Source organism: Peromyscus leucopus, chromosome 5 (assembly GCF_004664715.2).
Source record: "Peromyscus leucopus breed LL Stock chromosome 5, UCI_PerLeu_2.1, whole genome shotgun sequence".
NCBI lineage: Eukaryota > Metazoa > Chordata > Mammalia > Rodentia > Cricetidae > Peromyscus > Peromyscus leucopus.
Window position 1 is genome coordinate 8,954,753 of NC_051067.1, and position 26,941 is coordinate 8,981,693.

At 45.9% G+C, this 26,941-nt stretch overlaps 1 protein-coding gene across 5 annotated transcripts; it reads right to left on the reverse strand.

The window, feature by feature from the left end:
• Positions 1 to 1,893: 1,893 nt before the first annotated feature.
• Znf346 (zinc finger protein 346) lies at positions 1,894 to 26,936 on the reverse strand. 5 transcript variants are annotated; one of them, XM_028863705.2, is made up of 7 exons: positions 26,731 to 26,936; positions 19,033 to 19,136; positions 18,408 to 18,500; positions 16,422 to 16,563; positions 9,892 to 10,077; positions 5,063 to 5,156; positions 1,894 to 2,125 (listed from the first exon to the last, which is right to left on the reverse strand). In XM_028863705.2, exons 1-7 carry the CDS (start codon positions 26,903 to 26,905, stop codon positions 2,038 to 2,040), a joined length of 882 nt encoding a protein of 293 aa, XP_028719538.1. In that variant the 5' UTR covers positions 26,906 to 26,936; the 3' UTR covers positions 1,894 to 2,037. The 5 variants fall into 5 exon arrangements, with proteins under 5 accessions (XP_028719538.1, XP_028719535.1, XP_028719537.1 ...); XM_028863702.2 differs by having other exon boundaries at positions 9,892 to 10,125; XM_028863704.2 differs by having other exon boundaries at positions 16,422 to 16,566.
• Positions 26,937 to 26,941: the final 5 nt, after the last annotated feature.

The following is a 26,941-nucleotide window of genomic DNA, read 5'->3' on the forward strand; positions in this document are numbered from 1 at the left end:
CCAGAGGGCAAGAGCTGGCTCCTTCCAGAGATCCACACCAGTGGTGCTGGACACGTAGCTTGTGGGGACTCCTGCATCTAGACAAAGATGTCTCACAAAATGAGGGCTCATGGCTGGTCAGCCCATCTGTGACCTTACCCTTCACTTCCGTACCTAGTAATCTTGATGAATTCTGACACACTGGGCTGCATAGAATTCTGGGAAAACTTTTGAGGTGGAAAGTGGAAAGCTGAGAACCTATTCTAGGAGCCAAGAAGAGCTTCTCGTAGCTGGGCAGGTGCCCAGAACGGTAAGCTGCAGGGAACTGGGGCCGAAACTGCTTGGTCTGGCCCTTCTACATCAGTTTCTAAGGCATAGCACTCCTTCCTGTCATTTCCAAATCACAGAAAAGGCTCTTCCAAGGACCAGAAAGCCTATGAGAAGCTCTGTGAAAACTCCTCTAGCTCTTTAATCTTAACGGGGAAAAGGACACCTGTCCTTAACCACTCATATGTCCAGAATTTAAGACACAGCATCCTGGACATGAGGTTGGTAGAGATCTACCCTGTAGGGATGACCCTGGAGAAAGCCTTAAAGATACAGCTTTCATTGGCCTCCCTGCAGTCCTCCACTCAGTAGCTAGAATGACTATTTCAAGAATAAATCAGATTCCAAAGCTTAGATTCTCTCAAGACCTCTAAGAGGCCTATGTGAAAGATGAAGGTGGCTGGGTCAATGAACTCGGCTGGGTTTAGGCACCAGGGAGACTTTTCCTGGGGTAAGATCATTACTGAGGGCCCTGGGGGTTCTGACTGTGTGTGGGACACTATAGCAGTATCAACATGGCTGGCTATAAAACCTAGATCTGAAGTTACAGTCTGGCTCACAGAAAAAAATTATTTGGATGGTTGAGTGGCCAAAGGTTTAAGTTTAAGCCCAGCCCCCATTCCTATACGGCACCCAATTGCATTAACAAGTGAAGCTTTTTTACCTCCATGACAAGGAGCCTTAGGGATACTTTCTAGAATCCTTGCTCCAGTTATGTGAGAAAAAATCCACTCCCTGTGGATTCTGAGGTCACAAAACAGCAGCAGGAAAAACTCTCAGTTCAGGGCCTAGGGCCCTTTCCTCACAGCAGTTTTCCAGCCCTCCTTCCTGGGTCCCCCAAATGTCCTCGAGGATGACAGGGGAAGGAGAGCACCACAGCAACCTGGGTGGGACAGTCTACTACACAAGGGCACAGAACTAATACCAAGTAGCCTTTCAGTAGCTGGCGGGAGGCAGTCTGACTTTAAGGGCACAGAATCCTCAAGGAACATAGCAGGCGGGAGACTTTCTCACATGACCCTGGGTCAGAGCATCTCTGATAAAGGACAAAGGCTTCCTTTGGTGCTTCCCATGATCCCACTGGGCACTCAGGTCTCCTCAGGCTCCTAGCTACTGCAGATGCCCACTAGCACCATTTGGGAACTGGAGAGATGGCAGCAGAGATGGCAGTGCCGTCAGGATGATATGTGTGTGTGTGTGCGTGTGTGTGTGTGTGTGTGCGCGCATGTGTTCCAGAAGACTTCACAGTTGGCAGGGTCTACACCAGGCAAGTCTGAGCATCTGAAGGTGGGAACGACACATTAGCTCCACTCCAGTCTACTGTATCTGCTGCCCTGCAAAGTCTTCAGGAAAGCGGCAGTTTCCCAGGCACTCCTGGAGCCCAGAGATGGTGCTCTCCTTCATCTACAGGAATTTGCTCCAGACTGACCTTGAGAGGACAGACACTGGGACTGCAGGACATACGCCCAGAGGGGCCAGAAAGGTTAACCTCTAAACCACCACCTCAGGTCTTCTCAAGAGCCCCGTCTCCTCTCCCATGACCTGCAGGACCACACTAAAGAGGAGGGCAGGAGGCGCTTCATCCTGGCCCAGTCAGAGGCTGCCAATTTGGCCTCATGCCTCCATATTCTTCTGCTATTAGACAGGAGGACGAGGGAGCCAAGGGCTGCGCAGTCACCGGGAACGGGCTGTGGCTGTCCCAGCAAGGCTCGGCAGGCAGAAACACCTTCTCTAGTCTTCCGCCACACTTGAGTCCTTCGGAGGGGGCTGCGTCTGCACTGGTGTCCGGCTCACGGGTGACACCACTGTTCTGGGGGACCTGCAATTTGAGAAGAACAAAGGCACAGGGTGAGTGTGTGGCATGCCTGTAACAGTATGCTCGGTAGCTGCTCTAATGGCAGTGTGGCTCTCCTTTTACTGAGGGCCACTGAATGCTAGGCTATTGTCCCATTTCAACCTCATGTCAATTCTGCATGGCAAAGAGCAGCACCCTCATTTTATGTATGAAGCTGAACTTCAGAAAGCTTAAACAACTGGCTTAAAATGTTCCTCGCCGGGCGGTGGTGGTGCACACCTTTAATCCCAGCACTTGGGAGGCAGAGCCAGGTGGATCTCTGTGAGTTGGAGGCCAGCCTGGGCTACCAAGTGAGCTCCAGGAAAGGCGCAAAGCTACACAGAGAAACCCTGTCTTGAAAAACCAAAAAAAAAAAAAAAAAAAAAAAAAAAGTTCCTTTAGAAATTTGTGAGATTTAGGGTCCACAAAGGACAGAAAACATGATTTCTTATGTCTGTCCCTGAGTTTGGCTTATTCTGCTTAATATGATGATCTTGAGTTGCATTTACTTTCCAACAAACATAATTCCTTGTGTGTGTTCGCATGTGCGTGTGTGTTTGTGTGTGTGTGTGTGTGTTTGTGTAAGCACATGTACTGCTCTTACAGAAGACCCACATCTGGTGGGCTCACCATTGACTGTAACTCAAATTCCAGGGGATTGGATACCTTCTTAATAGTCTGCTCACAAGTGAAAATATAATAAAAATTATTATTTTTTTTTCCAAGACAGGATTTCTCTATGTAGCCCCGGCCATCCTGGAACTTGCTCTGGAGACCAGGCTGGCCTTAAGCTCACAGAAATCCACCTTCCTCTGCCTCCCAGCTGCTGGAATTAAAGGTGTGTGCCATCACCGCCCAGCAAGAAAATTGATCTTCACAGCAAACTTATTGATAGCGACACCTCGAGTGTCGCCTCTGATCCTTACAGAGCCCTGTTAGGTGAGGCAGTCTACTGAGCTCCATGTGGCAGTAGGAGAGCAAGATGAATGGCTGGCAGCCACCAGGATGTTGAGCTGACCCAGGCAGTCACTCCACCTGGCTGCGGCTAGGTGAAGGAGGTGCTCTACTGGAGCCCTCCCCAGGACCACATGAAACTCAATTGTTCAATAGCTGTAGTTTCACAGAAATAGTAGAGACTGAAATTACCCAAGGTCACAACAGTAAACAAGCAAAAACCCAAACCAGTGCCAGCCACCTTCTCTTCCTTCCTGGTCAGTCTGTGAGCTCCTGGAGGCAAGAACACCGAGGACCCCTGAATGTCAGATCCACCCACAGAACACTCCAACTCCCTAACGCTGGACCCAGTCCCCGCTCTACAGAGTAAAAAGTCTAAGCTCAGGACCTGAAATCCCACCAATCTCCACTCTGGAAATCTCACCTGGAAAGCTCCCCACCCCCAAGAAACACTACATAAACCCTGACTTCTGCTCAGTCCTCCGCTGCTTCTCGCCTGAGCAGAGGCAGCCACCCTCCTGGGGTTTCTCCTCCCAATAAATCTCTCGTGTGAGGTTTGTTGTGTGGTGTGACTCTGTAGTACTCCTTCATTCCCAACCCCCGGGATACCTTTCCCTTCAGAGCTGCAGCACTTCACAGCTAGTCCAGGCTGGCCTGGATCTTGCTAGGTAGCCCATGCTGGCTTCACATTCTCAATCTTTCTCTTCAGCTTCCCAAATCCCGGGACTGCAGGGGTGCGTCACTGTGTGTGGATACACTACCAATTTCAAGTGTGAGTGGCTCCGAAGTTCTGGCTGGCTCCAGGCTGTCTACTGACGTCCGATACTGAGCTGCTCAAGTGTGTTGGAACACTGAGAACAAGGTTGGCACTCACTAATTCCCTTGTGAGGGCTGTCATAGCCTCTCTGCGACAGGATCTCATGCATCTCAGGCTGAGTTTGCTAGTATTTGAGGATGATCTTGACCTGCTAAGTACTGGGATTACAGGTGTGCACTACCACACCCACACCACAATTTTTATTGGCAGATTATCTGCTTTGTTCTTGCTATCAGATTGTAAAGTCGTAAGAGCGGGGCTGGGTCTGCTGTGGCCAGAACTTGGGTGTTTTACCACGTTTGACAGTAAGCTGTAGAGGGAGCTGCTGCACAGATTGCTGATTGAAAAGGGGGCCTCAAATGAATGGAAACACATGAACTATGAACCAAAGGCTGAGGGGCCCCCAGCTGGATCAGGCCCTCTGAATAGGTGAGACAGTTGATTGGCTTGATCAGTTTGGGAGGCAACTAGGCAGTGGCACCAGGTCCTGTGCTCACTGCATGAGTTGGCTGTTTGAAACCTGGAGCTTATGCAGGGACACTTGGCTCAGTCTGGGAGGAAGGGACTGGACCTGCCTGGACTGAGTCTACCAGGTTGATCGCAGTCCTCGGGGGAGGACTTGTCCTGGAGGAGGTGGGAATGGGGGGTAGACAGGGGGTAAGGGGAGGGTGTGGGAGGGGGGAGAATAGGGGAAACCATGGCTGATATGTAGAACTGAATGGTATTGTAAAATTATATATATATATATATATATATATATATATATATATATATATATATATATAAATGCTGACAATAAACCACTAGGCATCAAAAAAATAAAATAAAAAAAAAAAAAAGAAAAGGGGGCCTCAGAGCAGTAGGGGAAAATCATGTTTCCCTACTCAGGCTGCTACAGGCCAAGAAATCCAGGCACTCTTCGGAAACCACAAAGGAAATCATCTGTACATCTCTACGGAAACTTTCAGCTTAGTCCGTCCACATGCTAGAGGAAAGCTGATGGAAGAAACCCAGGGGACACTGCCTGTTAACTGATGTATCTTCTGTTGACTGAGAAAAGGCTCTTGTATTCCATTTAAGTAGGGAACTACCTGACTGAGAAACCCCAGACTCCTGCTGAAGACTCTTCAACTTCAAAGGCTGTTACTCACTGGTTCTTGTGTTTGAAGCCACTGACGTGAGCTTGGTACTGTTCTATGGAGTTCAGCACTATCTTACACGTCTTGCAGGGGTAGCCCTTCCCAGCTGAAACACACATCAAAATGAAGAGTTAGTTATCCAGCAGGAAGGATCTGGAGGAATGCTGCTTTGCACAGAGCACGCAAAAGACATTCTGAAGACGGATGGGTGGAGCTGAGAGGTCCTGGGTGCTCTGGAGGCACAGACTGTAACACTGTACCTCCTTAGTCTCATCAAGCAATCCCAATTCCTAGTTCCCGCAAACACCAGACTAGACTGTAACTGAGTAAACAAAGAAGGACAGAGTATGAGCTGATGAGATGGCTTTTAGTGGGTAAAGAAGCTTGCATCCAAGCCTGAAGACCTGGGTTCAATCCTCATGACCCACAAGGTAGGAAGGCAGATCTGACTCCTCCAAGTTCTCCTTTGACGTCTACATGAGTACCACAGCATGTGTGTGCCCCACCCTTAACAAAATAAGTAGATCTTATAACAATAAAAAACCACAGAACAGAGGTGACCTTGCTTTACCCAGTGGCCTCTTTAAGGACACCCTTCACCGAGAGATCTCTTGGAGGCCCACTCGCCTCAGGATTGCGGTGACAGTAATTAAGGAGTGCAGCTGCTATGAAGGTCAACCTGTCTTTTTATACTGGGATGTAGACGCCCTGCCTCACAACCAGGGCTGCTCCAGTGACACAGTGGCCTTTTGCCACATGGCTCCAGCAGTGAGTCAGGACTAAGAGGTCAGACTGCAACCCTGGCTCTGTTGCATGTAATGTCGTGAAATCCTTCTCCTTCCAACGCTTCTTTTCACAACCATAAACCAATTAATTATACTATTTTATAATACTTAGGATAAAATAGCTATGTCTTGGGTTACTGTTAGTATCAGTCTCAAAAGGTTAAAATGATTTTTTAAAAATTTAATTTATGTGCATGTGTTTGCCTGCTTGTATGTACATGTGTGCAGGTGCCTAAGATGCCAGAAGAGGGAGTCACATCCTCTGGAACTGGAGTTATAGGTGGTTGTGAGCCACCTGATATACCCACTTTGAGACTAGCAAGTGGAGTGAACTGCTGAGTCATCTCTCTAGTGCTATTTTTTTTTAAATTTTATTTTTGAAATGAGGTCTTACTACATTATGTAGCTCTGACTGTGATTACATTGTCTTAGTCTCTTGAGTGCTGGGATTATAGGTATGCATCATCATGCCAGGCCACAATGTCTACCATAGGTCATGTATTTCTTCTGAGATAGTATCTTAGGCTAGGTTTCAACTTGTTCCTCCAGTCTCACCTCCCAAGTGCCAAGTTTACAAGCATGTACTATCTATCATACTTGCTTATTCTGCATACCTTATAATGCTCTCATGAGAATCATAACACACACACACACACACACACATATATATATATATATATGGAAATAAGGAACAGACACAGAGCTAGAAAGGGCAAACCAATGGCCCATTCTGTGAAGGGTGGACTTATTATTGCATGCCGGGTGCTAGCTGTCGTAGGACAAGCAGCACACATACAACTGGAAAGCCCCTCCTAGCTCCGATGCCTTTGAACCATCTGTTGTTACCTTCAAACCTCACAGCTCTGTAGTGATCACCTATGCACACAGCTCACCTTTACCATGTACCTGTGGGAGCACAGGTCAGCTGTTTAGCCTCTGATTTTCTTTTTTCTTTTTTGGAGCTGAGGATCAAACCCAGGGCCTTGTGCTTGCTAGGCAAGCGCTCTACCACTGAGCTAAATCCCCAACCCCAGCCTGATTTTCTTGTGTGTGAAAGTGGAGCTTCTCTGAGATTTTGGGTTCCTGATAGATAAAATAGGGTTACTATTAGTATCAGCTTCAAAAGGTTAAAATGATGTTTTAAAAAGTATTTGAGTTGGGCACAGTGGTGCACACCTTTAATCCAAGCACTTGGGGAGGTAGAGTCAGATCTCTGGGAGACCAAGGCCAGCCTCGTCTATAAAGTGAGTTCCAGGACAGCCAGAGCTGCATAATCAGACCCTGTCCTCTAAAACAGTGATGAAAAAGTACTGGTATGGGGAAGGAGGATTAATAATAACAAATGGTTATGATTTGTATGAAATTGTCATAATGAAACCCACTACTTTGTAGGCAAAATGAAATAAAACAAAAACCTTTTTAGATAGGGCCTTATATAGTCCAGGCTAGCCTGGATTCTGGACGTAGCTAAAGCTGGCTTTGAATTCCTCATCATCCTGCTTACATCTTCCAAGTGCTGGGATTACAGGGGAAGTCATTTTTGGGTCTCATGTAACTCAGCGGACCTCCAATTCTCTATGCAGTCAAGGATGACCTTTGACTCCTGACCTTCCTCCTTCACCTTTCAAGTTCTGGATTCTGAGGAGTGCTACCATGCCTGGTTCACTGTAGCTTTGCTGTAGGTTTGGAAAATCTGCAATGCCTCAAGTTTTGCTTTCTTTCTCAAGGCTACCTTTGTTGCTGGAAGTCATGTGCGACATCATACATACATAGGATAGTTCTCTATTCTTATGAAGAATGTCACTGGCATCTGGATAGGAATTATCCCAAATCCACAAATGACTTATAGTATGGATATTTTATATTAATTTTGCCACCACAGGACACACCCCCATTTTAGCAATGGTGGTGCCTATTTGCTTGTTTGTTTTTTAGGAGAGGGTCTTGCCATGGAGTCCAGGCTGACCTGAAGATCAGTAAGAATGTAGCTTAGACAGGCCTTGAACTTGAGGCAATTCTTCTGCCTCAGGCTCACATGTGTACTGTCCTAGTGAGTCTTCAATTTTATTTATTTAGTTTTTGTGTGTACTTTGAGCGCACGCATGCTTGTGGAATTCAGAGGTTGACACGAGGTGTCTTTCTCTATTGTTCTTATTGAGACCGATTCTCTCATTGAACTCAGAAATTACTAACTGGCTAGAATGGCTAGTTAGTTAGCTCCAGGGATCCACCTGTCTGCTCCGCTGGCGCTATGGCACAGATGTGCACCACCACACCCAGCTTCCATGTGGTGCCGGAGTCTTTCTGCTCATGGTGCTGGCACCTTACCAACTGAACCATCTCCCAGCTCCCTTTTCAATAGCTTTTGATTAGTTTAATAATTTTCATTGAAGTCAACATTTACTTCCTTAATTTTTTAATAGTCATTAGGAGATTTCTTTTCTGATGTCTTCCTTAGCAATTTTGTTAATGGTGTATGGTTAATGGTTAATGGTGATTTTTAATATTTATCATATAATGATATCTTACTGAACCTGTCTGTTAGGGCTCTGAGACTGGGTCTTGCTAATGTAGTTCAGGTTGGCCTTGAACTATTTCTACAGCACAGGTTGGCTTGGGACTCACTATCACCTTGCCCCAAATTACAAACAAATGCCACCACTTTTTTTTTCCTTTCCTTTTCCTGTGTGTGTGTGTGTGTGTGTGTGTGTGTGTTGAGACAAGACTCAATATGCAACTCAGGATAGGCTTGGACTCACTCTTTTTCTGCCTTAGCCTTGTGAGTGCTGGGATTGGGCAGCGGCCACCTCACTCAGCCACTGACCGGAACTAACACACTGCTTAGGCGTGTTTCATGAGGACAACTGAAATGCACAGCACTCACTGTTCTCACTGATTCACAGCAAACGCCCTGGGCAGGAGCAAAAGACAACTAGACTGAGGCGGATCATCTTCTCACCCGACTCAGAGTCTAATTCTCATTGAGATCAGATTCCTTCCAGATCCCTTACAATAATTTCCTTGGTACACTGTAAATAGTCCTCCTACATTGAAATTTTTTCTATGTCAAGTAGACCATGTTACAAAAATGTCCAGATGAGTTACAATATGTTTAAAGTTAAATGTTAAGAAACAAGGAAAGGCTGGGTATACACTCGGGGCAGAGCACTGGAGAAAAGAAAAGGAAGGCCATCTTCCCATTCCACAGTGAAGGACACTCATTTGATGACATTAAGGGGAAGTGGGACGATGCAGTAGGTAAAGGTACTTGCTTAGGGGCCCTAAGAGATCACAGGAGGATCAGTTTACCCGCCCGTGGAAATGCCACTTTTGGTCCAGGATGACTTTTTTCATGGATTGTTTTTTCATACTGCACATGTCTAGTTAAATGTGCTTAAGTTATTCTGGATGCACACACGTTTACATGGGCTGGGTACAGTATTGTGTGGGCCCTGTGCTGTGGCCTCTGACGCAGGGGGCCTTCTGGAGAATGGTTTCCTGTGGGCAGCGAAGGGAGGGAGACTGGTCCGTTCTGGCTGCTGCAGCCTCAGCCAATGAGCTTCTGGGGGAGAAGAGAGCCAGCGCTCACACACCCAGCTTCTTAAGATGTTGCTGTGACGGAGCTTATGCCAAGCATGGAGGCACAGCCCTGTAATCTAGCAGCTGAGAGTGGAGGCAGGACAGTCAGGAGCTTGTCATCCTTGGATACACACAATTTAAGGCCAGCATGGGCTCAGGACACAAAACAAATCCTAAACCCCTAACCCAACTAAAGCAGCCCTGCTCTGAGCTCAGACTGGCAGGCTATACTCACAACAAGAACAATGACCTTGCTTCCACTTATTTATTAATTGCATATGTGTCTGTATATAGGTGTACATATGCATACTCCTGATCCTCCAGTCTCTGACTTCCAAGTGCTGGGATTACAGGTATGCACTATTGTGCCATGTTGATGTGCTTTAGAGGATGCAGGACGAAGCACACATTGGGTAGTCCAGGGAGCTCCAGTGCTCAGTCCCGGTCCAGCTCTGCGTGTGAGCCGGGCCCTCTTACCTGGGAAGTCAGAGACGGCAGGGTCCGCCAGCCGCCCGTAGTGTGCCATGAGTTTGAGCTTAGTCTCCTGCTTCCTGTGTCTCTTGCCCATATAGTGCTGTTGAGCCATGGCAGGGTCGTTGAAAGTTGAATGGCAGAGGCTGCAGAACTTGTCTGGGTCTAGCATCTCTCTGTTCTGGTGCAAGGCTAAGGTGAAGGCCACAAGGAAAGGATTTGTAAGGTGTTTCGACAGAGCTGTGGTGAGAGAGTTCAAACAGAAACAATGAAAACACAACCCAGAAGGTGCCAGGCTTTTGAGTATGCTTGAGGTGGAAGAAAGGTGGTGTCACCCCTCACACTTGGGGATGGGGCACTGCCCATAAGAGTCATACCATAAATGCCTTCTCTAATTGGGAAAGGTGGCAAGATCTGAGCGAGCGCAATGAACAAGTGATTTGTTTGCCGCTTTAAGAACATGAGCCCCAGTGTCTGCACACAAGGCTCTGACTTGTGCTGTCCAGTTGCCTAAGTGGGACAGACCAAGCAAACATTCTTGCAGACTCTCTAGCTCTCAGAATTTCTTGGAATATCAAAGTGAGTTGGATAAGAAGTGTGAACATTTCATTTCCATCCTTAAAATACTGCAGTTATAGAGCTGAAGCAGACATTCAAGCTCTGAGTCTGTACAGAGCCAGGCAACCAGATTAAAAACTACTTTTATTATGTATGTATGTATGTATGTACATATGTATGTATGTATGTATTTTGAGAAAGGGTCTCACTACGTAGCTATGTAGCTCTTTGGCTGGCCTAAGATTCCGGATGTAATCCAGGCTGGGATTGAAGGGTGAGCCACCACACTTGGCAGAGATGCCTGTTAGACTACACTAAAGTCTCGGCAATATGAGGGGAGGGAACAGTGGCACTAACAATTACCCATTATATATAAATATATATGCACTTTCCCTCTGGGGTCTCAGAAGTACTGATACCAATGAAGTAGGTATCATTTTGTCAGATTACAGAGAACACTGAGCTTTGATAGTGAAAGTGACTTGCTCAAGATCACCAAGTCAGTGAGAGAACCCTGAACTGTGCGACCCTGGAGCCATCATCTTTTGCCAGGCTCAAGAGTACAGCAAGTAGATCTGAAGGCTCCCATTGATGCATTCATCATCCGAAAACATTCCTGATCTGCTCAAAGAATTCAATGAGTCAGGGGCTAAAGAGTAGGTTCAGGCTAAGAATGTCTACAGTTCTTCCAGAGGATCTGAGCTCAATTCACAGCACCCTTGTCAGGGGACTCACAAAGCCTTTATCCAATTGTTCTGGCCTATGCAGTTAAATGTACACACATGTACATACATTTATACACATACACATACACACACACACACACACACACACACACACACACACACACACACTTTTAAAAATAGAAATGAATCTTTTCTTAAAAAAAGAAATCAGCAAATCAGAGTCTGGTGTGGACATATGTGTGAGCTTCTCATAGTCAACATGGCATGTTGAAAGTAGGTCATATGTGGAAGCCCACATTACTCAAGGTCAGAGAATCTGAACTTGCTTTACCCAGCAGGGCTGCATAATGGGATGATTTGGCCGAGGGCATGGTTACCAGGTGTTTTGAAGGGTCTACACTTGGCTGTACGGTGTGCTCTGATCTTGAAAGGGGGAGGTCTTTTGCCTCTCCCCTGGGTAGTGTTTAAAAGACCCTTTGGTATAAACTTCGAGGGACTGGGTATTGACCCAGAGCCCTCCCAAAGCTATCCTGTGTCTCTGTCTTTCTCATGGTCTCTATCATTTCCTCATTCCTATTTCCTCTCCCGCAGGAAACCTTGGACAGGTCAGAGCTGGACTCTAGCAGACTCAAACAGCCATGTAGATGCCTTTTCAAAGTAAATGCTATGGATGTACGTATACGTGTTTGTGCAGTCACAGATGCGTGTGCATGTCAGAGTGCATGTGTGGAGGAGGTCAGAGGACAACTTTATGATTTTGTTCTTTCCTTTCATCTCCATGTGGGCTCTGAGAGTCAGACTCAGGCCCCCAGGGCTGTGTGGCAAGCACTGTGACCCACTGAGTGATCTTGATGGCCCAAGGTTATTCTTTAAAACCTACTAGAGGGTGGGGCTGGAGAGATGGCTCAGTGGTTAAGAGCACTGACTGCTCTTTCAAAGGACCTGGCCCCCACATGGTGGTACCAGCACCTCCATGGTGGCTCTCACCCAGTTACAACTCCAGTCTTAGGGATCTGATGCCTCCTCTGTGGGCACTACACGCACATGGTGCACAGACATACAGGCAGGCAAAACATGCACATACATAAAAATAAATAAATGTTGTTACAAAACATACTGGAAGGAAGTAGTATAGTGAGCTGTAAAGCTGGAGGAGCTGTTTAATGGACATCCAAAGCAGCAAGAGCTAGTGTTCTCTCTCAAGAAATACCTGAGATATGCAAAGTGTGCTCTCCAGGGACGTCTACTGTATTTTTATAACAGAGAAAAGGGAGAGAAGAATGTAAAGACTCAACATTAGAAGGACCACCGAGTGGTTTGTATGATTGCTAAGATACCTACAAGAAGTTTGCAATAACCTGGGGGAATTCTTTATATCAAAGACTTTCTTTTAATTGCATGTGCCTAGGTATGGTAAGTGCACATGAGAGCAGTGCCCATGGACGCCTGAGGTGATGGAGTTCTCTGGAGCTGGAGTTACCAGGAGTTCTGAGCCACCACACATGGCTGCTGGGAACCAAACTCAGGACCTCTGCAAGAGTAGAATATACTAACTGCTGAGCCATCTCTCCAGCCCCCAACACAAGGAAATGTTATACTACATGAAGCAATATATAAGGAAGCTGAATATATTATACTATATGGTCGTGTGTCAATGTTGAAAGATTTTTGTGGGCTGGGTGGTGGTGCATGCCTTTAATCCCAGCACCTGGCAGGCAGACGCAGGCAGATCTCTGGGTTTGAGGCCAGCTGGGACTACAGAGCGAGTTTCAGGACAGGCTCCAAAGTTATACAGAGAAACTCTGTTTCGAAAAACAAAACAACTAAACCAAACCAAACCAAAATTTGTGTAATCTACATAAATATAATGGCATTTAAAAATGTCACCTAGACATACACATGTATACATGACAGCATGTCATGTAGCATATAGATATATCTGTCTGCTTATTCTTTTGAGTCAGGGTCTCACTCTGTAACCCAGGTTGGCCTAGAACTTGCTTGTAGCCCAGAATGGCTTCAAACTCAGCAATTCTCCTGTCTCAGCCTCTCAGGTGCAAAGATAAGCAGGAGCCACTGTTCACAGTGCTCTCCTTAGAAGCAGGACTTGGGTGGCCTTTTCCTTGCTTCTTTCAATGCTTTGCATGTTGAACTGGTATTATTCATGTATGTGCATCATTTTAAGAGAAACAGAAAATGTATTCTATGCTTATAATTATAAGCACATATACATGGAGTCAACCTGGATGAAGATAAAACAAATATAATACAAACATGTGATGTATTGTGTCCTCCAAAATATTGTGCACTCTAATAAAGTTTATCTGAGGATCAGAGGAAAAAGCCAGCAACTATAATAAACATAGAAGTCAGGCAATGGTAGCACACACCTTTAATCTTATCACTGGGGAGGCAGGGATCTATCTGGATCTCTGTGCGTTCAAGGCCACACTGGGAACACACGCCTTGAATTCCAACACTAGTTAACCATAAAGGTCTGGAGGTCTCTATAGACAGACAGGAAGTGACAGAGCTGGGCAGAAAGAGGAAGTGATGTAGCTGGGCTGAGAGGGAGTGAAATGCAGAACAGAAAAGCATAAAGGCGTGGATATACAGGAGGTAGGTCTCTTTGGCCGGTTTCTTTCTGTTTTTCTAATCTCAGCTTTTTACCCCAATATCTGGCTCTGGGCTTTTATTAATAAGACCGTTTAGCACTTCGTCCTACACAAATAGATATATGCATACACATGGTGCGTAAAGTTCTAAGGGCAACCTAGAAGGTTAACAGCACTTTGAATGGTAAAATTATGCACATTCCCTTCAATTTATCTCTATTTTGTACAGCATGCATGTTTCACTTTTATATTAGACAAATGTTTAATTTCAGGAATAGAGTTATAATAAACTCATAAGTAATATGAACATATGCTTAAACTATTAGGCTCAATGAAAAGTAACAGCAAAATACAAATGGTGGATGCACTAATTGCAACACACATTTTCATGTGGCAAAGGCTGAAAGTGAACGTGGAAAATAATTTCCTGCTTAGAATAGAAGTATTGGGAGAAGGAATGTTCACAGAACATTACAAATTCTGTTCTTAAGATAATTTTCCTTGGTGTCAGGCGGTGGCGGCGCACGCCTTTAATCCCAGCACTGGGAGGCAGAGCCAGGTAGAGCTCTGTGAGTTCAAAGCCAGCCTGGTCTACAGAGCGAGATCCAGGACAGGCACCAAAACTACACGGAGAAACCCTGTCTTGAAAAACCAAAAAAAAAAAAAGATAATTTTCCTTGGCCTAATACTTAAATATTGTGGTGCTATTGTTGTTACCAGCTCTCACTTTATAGACAAAAATCAGTCATTCTTCATTTAAGTTAACAAATCAACCATAAACAAGGTCAATGGCATGCTCTAGAACAGAGGTTCTCAACTTGTAGGTCTCGACCCCTTGTGTGTGTGGCGGGGGGGGGGGGGGGGAGGGGGGGGGCACACGACATGAATGACCCTTTCACAGGGGTCACCAAAGACCATTAGAAAACACAGATATTTACGTTATGATTAATAATAGTAGCAAAATTACATTATGAATTAGCAACAAAACTTTACGGCTGGGGAATCACCACAACATGAGGTGTTAAAGGGTCAGGTGGCTTCCTGGTCAACGGTTGCATTTTATGAGGGGATTTCATTCACTGGCTTCTCTTGTTGACAACAATAATAACAATAGCTGTTGTTTAGTGAGTGTCTGCTCTAGCCTAGATTTGGGGGAAGGGGCAGTGTTTGCCTCTTATTTTTTGGGTGCCACATGGGCTAGGCTGGTCTCAAGCTTGTAGCCAAAGAGTGCACTCAACTCCTGATCCTCCTGCCTCCACTTCTCAAGTGCTAGGATTTGAGGTGTTGCCATTACACCTGGCTGTCACATGCTCTGCAGCAGATGGTGATGACACTTTATGGGTGTACAAACGCAGGCCCAAACGGTAAGTAAACGCGCCAGAACTTAGGTCTGTGATGTTCTGACTTCAGAGTCTATATTCTACTGTTTCATACCGCAGGCAACTAGATTTGGGTATGACTAACGGGTATAATTATGAGTAGATTTTTCTAAAATACCATTGTCTTGTTTCAATGGTGCAGTAAAACAAAAAGGATCAGAAGTTCTATCTATAGTGTGGTTTTGGTCCAAAACAGAGTGCACGCGACACACAGACACACACACATACATACACACACACACACACACACACACACACACACACACACACACACACACACACACACAGAGGGGGAGATCAAAGGTCTCCCACTTTTGACTAATTGCAGTTAGCCTAAGTTAAAAACCTCGGAATTCGGGCTGGAGAGATGGCTCAGAGGTTAAGAGCACTGACTGCTCTTCCAGAGGTCTTGAGCTCAATTCCCAGCAACCACATGGTGGCTCACAACCATCTGTAATGAGATCTGGTGCCCTCTTCTGACCTGTACATACACGCTGCATACAAAATAAATAAATGAATCTTTAAAACAAACAAACAAACAAACAAACAAACAAACAAAAAACCTCGGAATTCAAGAAGAAAGTGAAGGCCAGCCGGAGGTGACAGGATAAGGAGGTCAACTGTGCTGGGGAGTGGTTCAGGGCCGCTGCAAACACTTGGTGGGCAACACTAGAGTGTGCTGCTCTGAAGGCTAGCCCCCACCTTTACAAGAGGCAGCTTTTGTGGGTCAAAGTGAGCATGGCATAACCTGAGCCCATGAGAAAGATGGGGAATTAGCTGTCAACTAGCAACACTTAGCAGTGAGAGCGGTGGGTGTGAGAGGAAAGAGGCTCAGTGGGAGAGGCAAGTGACAGAATGCTCACAGTGTGTGTCGGCCTTTGGCACTCCTGAGTCACAATCATTGGTCAGGACAAAAGCTTGGGTTAAGAAGCTTCTACAGAAAATCTGATAGAACACAAAGGGAATAAAGTGAACCCAAGTCTGAGGCCAATTTTAATGAAGCAGGGTTTCATGTAACTCCCTATGGCAGCTGAGGATAACCTCCACCTCCTGAGTGCTGAGATTACAGGTGTGTACCACATCTGGCTTATGCAAGGCTGACAATGAAAGCCAAACCTTTGTGAACACTAGGGAAGTATTCTACCAACTGAGTTACATCCCCAACTCTTAAGTGGAGTTTTCAGTACTCTTAAGAGCGACCTCTCCATGTCTGAGGCCCCAGTGAGCATTCTGGAAGCACCTGCCATTGGTCCCGAGGGAGGACGGGGGTCTCAAAAGCACGTCTCAGAAACCAGTACCTGCCCCCTTAGTGGACTGCTGCTTCAGCTTTAAGTTCTTGGCGTGGGTCTTCCCCAGGTAGTGTGACCGTGCCACCACAGGGGAGGAGAAGGTCGTGTTACAGATGGGGCAGCAGTGGTTCTTGTCTTTGCTTTTGCTGCTCTTCTGGGTGGGAGAGAGAACACAGGTCTGATCATGCCACCATTGCGCATCCAGAAAACCTCCAATGGTTCCCCTGCCCGGGGGCTGGTGGACATAAGACACCTGCATGTTAACCCCGACACACCGTAAGCAGAGCCCTCTCCAGATGCTTCATGTCAGGTTCTGTGCATAACTTCCTGTTTTATTTTGTTACTTCCTTGCTTTGCTTTGTTATTCCTACTGTCTAGAATGTTCCTCCTCCTTCCTGCCTGGCTTTAGGTCTACTATCAGCCATTCAACGACTTTTACTTTAAAAAAAAAATGACTGGACAATCACCAAGGCCCCTCCTACGTATATGCAGAAAGAATTAGCCTTGGTCCTCATCTGTATTCCTAGAGTCTATCAGATTTCTAGTCTTCGTCACCCTAAACTGACAGCTTAGGAGACTTTCAAGTGCAATGCTCCATGTGAACAGCTTGACTTATCTTTGTTACCTATCCTTGTACCCTGCTGTGTCGAGCACACAATAAATCACCAGGTTCCAACTAGAAAGTGTATTTTAATCGTCCCAAAGTCTGTCTTCTGAATAAGCTGTTTCTTCAGCACTTCTTAACCTTCTCACTGCAGACATTTTGGGGTTAGTAATTCCTAGCTGGTGGTGGGTGCTGTGATCTCATCTGAGCCACTCAGTCATCTGAAGAACTGAAGTGCAAAGAGATGAACTGATCATTCCTCTCTGGGTCTAAGCCATAGGGGCAACGAGGAGATGATTTCTGGAAAGGAAGCAAGACCCCTCTAAAGCACTGGCCACTGGAGCGGCCACTGGAGCAGGAAGGCGGTCTGGAGAGTAACCTGTTATTTACTGAGCATTTACTGGGGACTGAAACTTTACCTCATAACACTAAAGAGGCGAGATCATGTCCACTTTATGAGTGAATTCCAGAGGTTAAGTGACTTGCTCAAGGTCACTCACCTAGTAAGAGAAAGAGCCCTGCCCACTAACTTCTATCCCCATGACCTATTTAACTTCCATACTTTGAACGTCCCAGTACACTCAAGGAATTAGGGCTCGTTTCAGGGTAATTCTTATAGTAATTCTGAGATAAAAATAAATGTAATTGCTTCTTCATGAGAGGAGGTATTTATATTCTTTGATTGTTGAGGCCAAATGCTGAAAGTCTGTTTGTTTTCCCCACAGCTCAGGAAATGAGAGCCTGGGCTTCCCTCTACTTCCTCTCTTGCTCTTCTTTAGTCACCTGGTGGTAGAGCACAACAATGAATGGTCCCATTTACTGAACCACTATTGTGTGACGGATTTCGGGGTTGGTGCTATTTTGTAAGTCTGTTCTCAGCTTAGGAAAAATCCCGAAAGGTAGCTAGAATAGTCTTTTTTGTTTGTTTTGAGATAGTCTCTCCTTGTAGCCCAGGCTGGCCTCAAACTTGCTATGTAATAGAAGATAACTACTGATCTTCCTGCCTCCACATCCAAGTCCTTGGTCACAGGTACACACCACCATGCTCGGAAGTATTCTTGTTTTTTTTTTTGGTTTTTCGAGACAGGGTTTCTCTGTGTAGCTTTGCGCCTTTCCTGGAACTCACTTGGTAGCCCAGGCTGGCCTCGAACTCATAGAGATCCGCCTGGCTCTCCTCCCAAGTGCTGGAATTAAAGGCGTGCACCACCACCGCCCGGCCTAGTATTCTTGTTTTTAACGGAGGAAGAAATCAAGGCTCTGAATTATAACACTTGCCCACGTTAGACAACAGGGCTGAGATTTGCAGCCAAGTCAGTTTGAATCAAAGCCTGCGCTCACAGCACACCAACCTGCTTGGGAAGCAAGCAGTCTCAGCAAGGCAGCAGTATTACCTGATCTGAGTCTAGCCTCTTGACGTCCCCCTTTAGTGTCTCCACTCCATGGATTGCTAGGTATCTCTTCACTTTGTTGGCATGTTTTTTGCTCTGCAAGAACCCAGGAGAAAGATCAAAGATAGCCAAATGCTATTCCATAGAGAAGGCAGCCATGACACACCAGATTCTCTCTCACCTGACTCCTCCTGACAAAACTTACAAGGATGAGAAGATGAGGGAAGAAGACTCATTTCCTGAGTTGCTATTACGTGCTAGGTCCTTTACATGCTATTACTTTAACCTTCAACAAGCTATGAGAATACTGTTAGCTTACACATGTAGAAGCTGAGGCCAAGCATGGTGGAATTTCTTGCCTATAAGATGATGTCAGAGAGTTGGATTCAAACTCAGGTATGCATAAAGCCAAAGCTCCTACTTCCTGCTATACCAAGCTGTACAGAACGATCTACATACAATGATCCTGATTTGGATGAGAGAGATGAGATTTACAGAAATTAAGTCAATCTTCAAGTCCCAAGCAAACATACAGGAAGCAGCAGCCTTCACTGTGCTAGACAGGAGAGGAGAGGGCTTGGCACTCGGCCTGGAAGGTAAATACACGGCTCCAACAGAAATGGCCTACCTGGTAATGTGCCAGCTTCTGGGACTCAGAAATCAGCATGGCGCAGCAGACTTTACACTGGGTGCTGGTGAAGAGACACTGGTTCTTCTGGATCATGTGCTCCACTACAGAGGGAAGAGAAATCAGGCAAGTTGACAGATGCGACCTCACCAGCACTGTCTCTGATCTATCCCAAACCTAGACACTGAGTAATGGAATCCACATCAACACATACACAGACCTCTGCTCCTCCTTGCCACTGTGCCATAACTCATGCCATACTTGCAAACCAACTGCATTACTACTTATCTTACATAGGCCAATCTTCTTTACCTAGTCACACACTGCTGTTAGGTGAGGTTGTCCCATACTGCCCATGAATTCCTGCCTCAATGGACCCTTCTGCCTCAGTAGACCGTGACTATAGGCCCTTACCACCATGCACTGTAAACTTTTAAAAAGTGCAGCTGAGGACTTCTTATGAAGCAGTGTTAAAAGCAGGATGAAGAGTCATACACCTTTAATGACAGCACTCAAGTGTAGAGGCAGGTGGATCTCTGAGTATAAGGCCAGTCTAGTCTACACAGTAAGGTCCAGGCTGTGCAGGGCTATATAGTAAGATCCTGTCTCAAACAGCAACATAAACAACAGTTCTAACATAGACTTAAGCATTAGAGGAGAGAGAGCTATTTAGGAAGAGGACAATGCACACTGTGGTGGTTTAAAAGAAAATGGCCCCCAGAAGAAATAGCACTATTAGGAAGTGTGGCCTTGTTGGAGTAGGTATGGTATTGTTAGAGGAAGTGTGTCACTGTGGAGGCGGCTTTGAATTCTCTGTGGTGATATTTTGTGTATGCTCTAACAAATAAAGCTTGCCTGAAGATCAAAGGGCAGAGCCAGCCACTAGTTAGCCATAGAGGCCAGGCAATGGTGGCACACACTTTTAATCCCAGTACTTGGGAGGCACACACACCTTTAATCCTAGCATTAGGGAAGTTGAGACAGGAATATAAGGCGGGAGGAGAAAGGAGCTCAGTTCTTTCAGGCTGAGGAGTTGGTAGAGGTAAGAAGTCTCCCTAGTGCTGGCTCCTTTAAAAATCTTTCAGCATTTCCCCTGATATCTGGCTCTGGGTTTTAATTATTAAGACCAATTAGGATTCAGGCTACAAGTCTCATATATGCTCAAGCCACGCCCAGTGAGGCAGTCCTCTTCCTGTTGCCTTCTGATCAAGATGGAGCCAGCACCATGTCTATCTGGACGCTGCCATGTTGCACCATGATGATAATGGACTAAACCTCTGAAAATGTCAGCCACCCCAGTGAAATATTTTTCCTTTGTAAGAGTGGTCATGGTCATAGTGTCTCTTCACAGCAATAGAAACCCTAACTAAGACACACACCCAAGACATGGATGTGCATTCCTTATTAGATAGTTCTAAAATTGAGTTTAAAAAATTATTTCATGTGCATGGGTATTTTGCTTGCATGCATGTTTGCACACCATGGAGGCCAGAAGAGGGCACTGGACCCAGGGAAATGGGAGTTACAGATAGTTGTGAATTGCCAACTGGGTTCTGGAAATTGAACCTAGATACTTTGTGAGAGAAGTCAGTGCTTTAAACTTCGGGGCCAACTTTCCAGCCCATTATGTAGCCATGGAACTTGCTATATACATCAGGTTGGCCTTGACCTCACAGAGATCAGCCTGCTTATGCCCCTGAGTGCGGTATTAAAGGCATGAGGCACCACACCTAGCTCTAGCAACCATTCCAACTAATTTCAGTGTGAAAGCAGCAATCCAATTCCTTCTCACTGTTGGAAGGTAACTTTTCAGCCTAGTGTAAATTGGCCTCCACAGAGGAAGAACACAAGCATGGGTCTGCATTACTGAGAGCCAGCAGAGCCCAGGAAAAGACCCTCATATAGGAAACCTTGAAGCTCTGTATAAAGTCCTAGCTGAACAGAAAGGGTTTCTAGGAAGCTGGCCCAGCCAAAACTTAGTACTTGGCTGTGGAGGTTTTCAGTTTTAGCTATCTTTGAATAACTTCATCTTTATTTTTAAGTTTTTAAACCAGATGTGACCAAATCAAGATGGTTGGACCTGCTGACATCCCTCCCTCTCAACACCTAGGGCCCTGCGAATGTTAGGTAAGCTTTCTACCATTCAACCCCAGCTCTGAGACAAAACTTGTCTTAGCTCTACTCCCTTTCCCCTGCTCACAAAATGTATGTGTGCCTCTTAATGCTGAGGCCATCACTCAGTGCTCTCCTTCTGAGACAGACACAGACAGACAGACACAGACAGACAGACAGAGACACACTCAGAGTGGGGGTGGAGAAAGAGTCTTGGTTGCTGATTTAGCTGCAGGAAAGACATCACTCTTCCTGCTGCTGCTCTCTCTGCAAGCAGCATCTCATTGCACTTTGTATCAATCACTGCTGAGAAATCATCCATGACTTCTATGTAAAACTTCAACATCTTTACAGTATTCCGAAACTTTGTTTTGGGGGATTTTACTCTGGCTACCCTATATGGCTGTGAGAATTCTTTAGTCTGTCGGCGGGCAGTGTGGTGCTCTTTCAGAGTTACTCCCAACTGCCACTGTCATGCGAGGTTCTCTAAGTCTGTGAGGTGTACATCTCTGTATTTTTCTCTCTTCTGGTCTCTTTGGGGCCAGGTGGGAGGAGGAGAAAGTGCAGCTGTTTTCTGGGTATTTTTTTTAAGCTTTATTTCTACTATTTCTAATGTGTGTCTGTGAGAATGTTCATGTGAGTACAGGTACCCTTAGCAGCCAAGAGCCACTTGATGTGGGTGCTGGCAACCAAATTCCCATCCTCTGGAAGAGCAAGACAGCTCTTAACTACTGAGCCATCTCTCCAGCTCCAAGTGCAACTATTTTGATACAAAATATCGACAAAAGTCTTTTGAAACAATGATTTAGTCCCTTAAAAAATAAACTAGCTTATGGAGATACCTGCATGGCCATATGTAAGGTGGCATAATTTCCCATAGCTAAGCTATGAAGTTAGCTAAATGAATGAATATGGAAAATGTGGGACTGGGGCTTAAGAGATGGCTCAGTGGTTAAGGGCACTCACTGCTCTTCTGAAGGTCCTGAGTTCAAGTCCCAGAACCCACATGGCAGCTCACAACTGTCTGATGCCCTCTTCCGGTGTGCAGATGTACATGCACACAAAGTACCCACATACATAAAAGACATAACTCTTTAAAAACCGAAAGAAAAGGTGGGACTGATGAAATGGCTCAGGAAGCAAAGGCACTTCCCGCCAAACACGACCACCTGACTTTGATTCCTAGAATCCCCTTGACAAAAGGAGAGAACCCTGCAGGTTGTCCTCTAACTGCCACACAGTGTGCATTCACAACTAAAACAAAGTGAAGAGAACATAGAAGACATGGCACATTGACCCAACCGGACATTATACAGCCACAAAGGACAAGAAGTCTGTCATTGCAGCAGGGCACTATTCTAAGTGAGAGAAGATGGGCAAAGAACAAGCACCCCGTGTTCCCTCCCACGGCAGAAGCTAATGACGCTTCCAAAGGCACCGTTCCTAAGACAAACACGAGACGAGGAGGCGGCTCAGCGGGTTAAGACGCTTGCTGCCAAGGCTGATCTGAACTCGGGTTCAATCCCTGGGTTCCACACGGAGAAGGGAAGAACTGACCACGACAAATTGTTCTCTACCTCCACATGAGTGCTATGGCACCCGAGAGCCCACACATACAGATAAATCTGATTAAAAAAAAATAAAGATAGCCAGGCAGGGTGGTGCATGCCTTTAATCCTAGCATTTCTATGAGTCTGAGGCCTGAGCTAGAGTTCCAGGTCAGCCAGTGCAACATAGTTTAGAAAGAAGACAATCTTTTTTTTTGTTTTTGTTTTTTTTGAGATAAAAGTTTCTCTGTGTAGCCCTGGCTGTCCTGGATCTCACTCTGTAGACCAGGCTGGCCTCAAACTCACAGAGCTCCACCTGCCTCTGCCTCCCAAGTCCTGGGATTAATGACAATCTTAACAAAACAAAATGAAACAAGAAATGAAGACAAGTCTCAAAAAAAAACATATGTGGATATATCTGAACTATAGGATTTGCACCCAGAATATAAAATGGCTTATAATTCAGTAATAAAAGAAATAGCCGCCGGGCGGTGGTGGCGCATGCCTTTAATCCCAGCACTCGGGAGGCAGAACCAGGCGGATCTCTGTGAGTTTGAGGCCAGCCTGGGCTACCAAGTGAGTCCCAGGAAAGGCGCAAAGCTACATCTCGAAAAACAAAACAAAACAAAAAAAGAAATAGTCAAGTTACAATGTGAGCAACAATGTGACTAGATAGTTCACTACAATATACAGATGAGTAATAAGTGAAATGGTGCTCACTGTCACCAATATTTAGAAAACTCAGAAAACAGCTGGTGTGGTGGCACATGCTTTGAATCCTAGCACCGGAGAGGTAGAGGCAGGTGGATCTCTGTGAGTTTGAGGTCAACCTGGACTGCACAGAGCTCCAGGACAGCCAGGGCTACATAATATAGAGACTCTGTCTCAAAAACAAAACCAAACAAAAGGTAAAACAATAAACAAGGGGGAGAACATAAAGAACTAAAGCTCAAGCATCAAAGAAAGAAATGGAAATTGAAGAAGCCATTTTGGAAAGATTTGACAGTTCCTCAAAATGTTAAAGATACAGTTACTATTTAGCTTAGCAAATCCACTCCAGGAAGAGACCTCTGAGAAAGAAAATGGATGTCCATAATCCCTCAGCAGAATCACTGATAAGAGGGACAGTCAGGTAGAGGTGCTTGCTTCACGTGCCTTACAACCCACCTGGTTCAATCCCCTGCTCCCACGGTGGAGAAAGAGACCTCCACCAAACACCATGGCATGTATGAGCCTGTACACACACACACACACACACACACACACACACACACAGAGTAAAGATTTTCTCATTGGGCATGATAGTGTACACCATTAGTCCTAGCGTTCAGGAGGCCAAGGTCGGAGGTACTGGTGAAATTATTAAGGCCACTCCACGTAGTTAAAAGGGAGGTTTATTTAGTGGGGTAACTTACAAATGAAGGGATAGGTAGGTTGCAGGGTCTGGGAAAGACATAGCACAGTCCAGTGGTGTTTACCTCCAGTGTCGAGGGTCCAGGAACCAAGAGAGGCAGGGCATCCTGATCTCAGGTCTTCAGAGTCCCCTCTCTGTGTCTCTGTCTCTGTCTTGGCCCCGCTTTGTAGGCGTGACAGTGACCAAAGCCTCAATGGGGGTTGGAACTTACAGATCAAAGCAGGAACGGCTACCCACTACACGGAGGACTACCGTAGTTTTGAGGTCATCTTATCTACACAGTGAGCTCTATGCCAGCCACTGAGGGCCCCCTCCAAAAGAATTTCTCAGAAGAGGTCCAAACCAGACACCTATATTCCAAATAGCAAATGTACAAGCAAATATAATATTCCATACAGTAGAGGTTTTTTAAAAAATTTATTTAATTTTTTAAATTTTATGTTCATTGGTGTTCTGACTGCATGTATGTCTGTGTGAGGGTATCAGAAGCCCTGGCACTGGAGTTACCGACAGTTGTGAGCTGCCATATGGGTGCTGGGAATTGAACCCAGGGCCTCTGCAAGAGCAGCCAGTGCTCTTAACCTTAACCTCTGAGTCATTTCTCCAGCCCCAGCAGAGTTCTATTTAGCAACAAAAAGGAACACACACTGTGACTTGGCTGAGCCCTAAAAACACTCAGAGAGAAGCTAAACACAAAAGACGATTCTGTTTGTATGAGAGGTTGAGGAAGGTCAATCTGTGGTGACAGAGAATACTAGTGGTTACCTGGGGCAGGTGTGAGAAAGCAGAGATGGACACCACCTGTGATGAAGGAAATCTTCTAAAACTGGATTGTGGTTATGACTACACAAGTAAGTCTCTACTTTTACTGAGAATCTCTGACTGGGGGCTGGTGAGATGGTTGGCTGGGTAAGTGAACTTGCCATTAAGCCTAAGAGCCAGAGTTTGATCCTCAGGAGCCACATGGTGGAAGGAGAGAACCAACTCCTGTAAGTTGTTCTTTGACCTCCATACACACACCATGGTACATGTGTGGGCAAGCATACCACACACTCTCTAAGTAAATGTAAGAAAATAAATAAATCATTGAGTTGGGGGCTGCAGAGACGGCTAGCTATTAAGGGCATGTGTTGCTCACCTAGAGGACCTGAGTTTGGTTCGTAGCACCCATGTTGGCTCACAACTGTCTGTAGCCCCAGTTCCAAGGAAGTCAATACATCTATATGTACTCTGACATGGATACACACCTATCCATAATTAAAATAAAAGAGATATTTAAATCATTGAGTGGTACAGCTATAATGGTTGAATTTATGATATATAAATTATAATAAAGTGGGTGGAATGTAAATGCTGCAGGTATGTGAGTCTAGAAAAGTGACGACAGGGAAATGAACTGGGTTATATGTATTATATAGCTCATGCATATATAAGCGAATAGTTCATTAAGCAGCTGCTGTGTTCTCTGCTTCAAAGTCCAGGGCACACTCTTCCCATCTCCAAGGCCACTTCATTTTTGTGTATCCTCAATTCTGAGACGTCCCTCAGCAGTTAGGAGCAGTTACTGCTTTTGTAGAAAACCAGGGTTCAGTTCCCAACACCCAAATGGTAGTTCATAATGGTTTGTAACTCCAGTTGATGTGATGCCCTTTTCTGGCCTCCTTGGGCACACGCGCTATCAGGCAAAAGCTCATCACATAAAATTAAAAAGAAATCTTTTAGCTCAGCAAGCAAACCAACTGTACAGAAATCCAGTTTCTCTACAGAGACCTGATTAGCACAGAAACCCAGATACAGTTCTCGTACATTTGGGTTAGCATTAAGTAGCTAGCTCTGGAAAGGTCTTTGAAAGAAGCGGACTCTTCCTGTTCTCGTCTCCCTTCTTACCCACCCGGTTTGGGTCAAAGCCATCTGTTAACTTCAGCTCAGAAGTGAACCCCAGCTGCACTGTTCTCCACAATTTTGCATCAAGTGTGAGATGAAGCAGCTCCTGGATTTCCTCTTTGGCAACAGGCACATAGAAATATGGTATTGCAGGGTATGGTATTGCAAGCCAGTAATGCCAGCACTAAGGAGGCTGAGGCAAGTTCAAGGCTAGCCAGGTCTACCAAGAAAGAAATATGGCAATCCAGGACATAGTCATCAAGCTCAGGAGGAAGCTGGGATTCAGGTAAACCTTCCAAAGCTCAGACCTATCACAGGGCAGGAGGCCCGCCACGAGTTTGAGAGGAGACGAAAAATAAATAAATAAAAATAAAGTAAATTGAATAAAGCCATTCCTATCAGTCAGAACTGTAGGGCTTTGAGAGGGAAGGGAAGCAATGTGGAGATGTGGAATTAAGCGCAGATAGGAATGGTAGTTGGCTCGGCTACGGGTCAGGCTGGGAAAGTCTTGTGGATCTCCAAGAGGACAAGACCTGGAATTTGGGGGAACCTGCCCTCGGGGGGATGGGAAAGGAGGGCGGAAATATTCCGCAGGGTGGCGAGTTTCGAGGTTCTGCACTCTTCCCGAGAGCGAGTTTGGAGTTCCGGGACGTCGTGCAGAGGCCGGCCCGCGCCAGGGCAGGGACCGGCGGCAGGCCGCCCCGCCTCCGTCCAGCCGCGATCACGGAGCCCCCGACTCACCTTCCTCCCTCCCCGCCGGCTGCGCCCCGGACACAGCTTCCAACAGGCGGCGCGCCCTCTCGTGGTCGAAGCGCACCCCGTCCGGTTCCCGACCCTCCTGCTCCTCGGAGCTGTTGCACGGTCCGGCCCCTCCAGGGTCCGCAGCCTCCCCAGCACTAGGCGTAGGACACTCCATCTTTCCCGCAAGCCTCGCCGTTGAAGAGCTGCGCAT

Bases quoted from the DNA above. Each gene is read 5' to 3' on its own strand.
- Znf346 (XM_028863698.2), bottom strand. From the start codon at position 26,905: ATGGAGTGTCCTACGCCTAGTGCTGGGGAGGCTGCGGACCCTGGAGGG. The intron at 18,501-19,032 runs GTAGGCCATTTC...GGGTTCTTGCAG, and splicing joins AGAAGCTGGCACATTACCAG to AGCAAAAAACATGCCAACAA. The intron at 10,126-16,421 runs GTACTGGTTTCT...CTCTCACCACAG, and splicing joins GCAGTCCACTAAGGGGGCAG to CTCTGTCGAAACACCTTACA.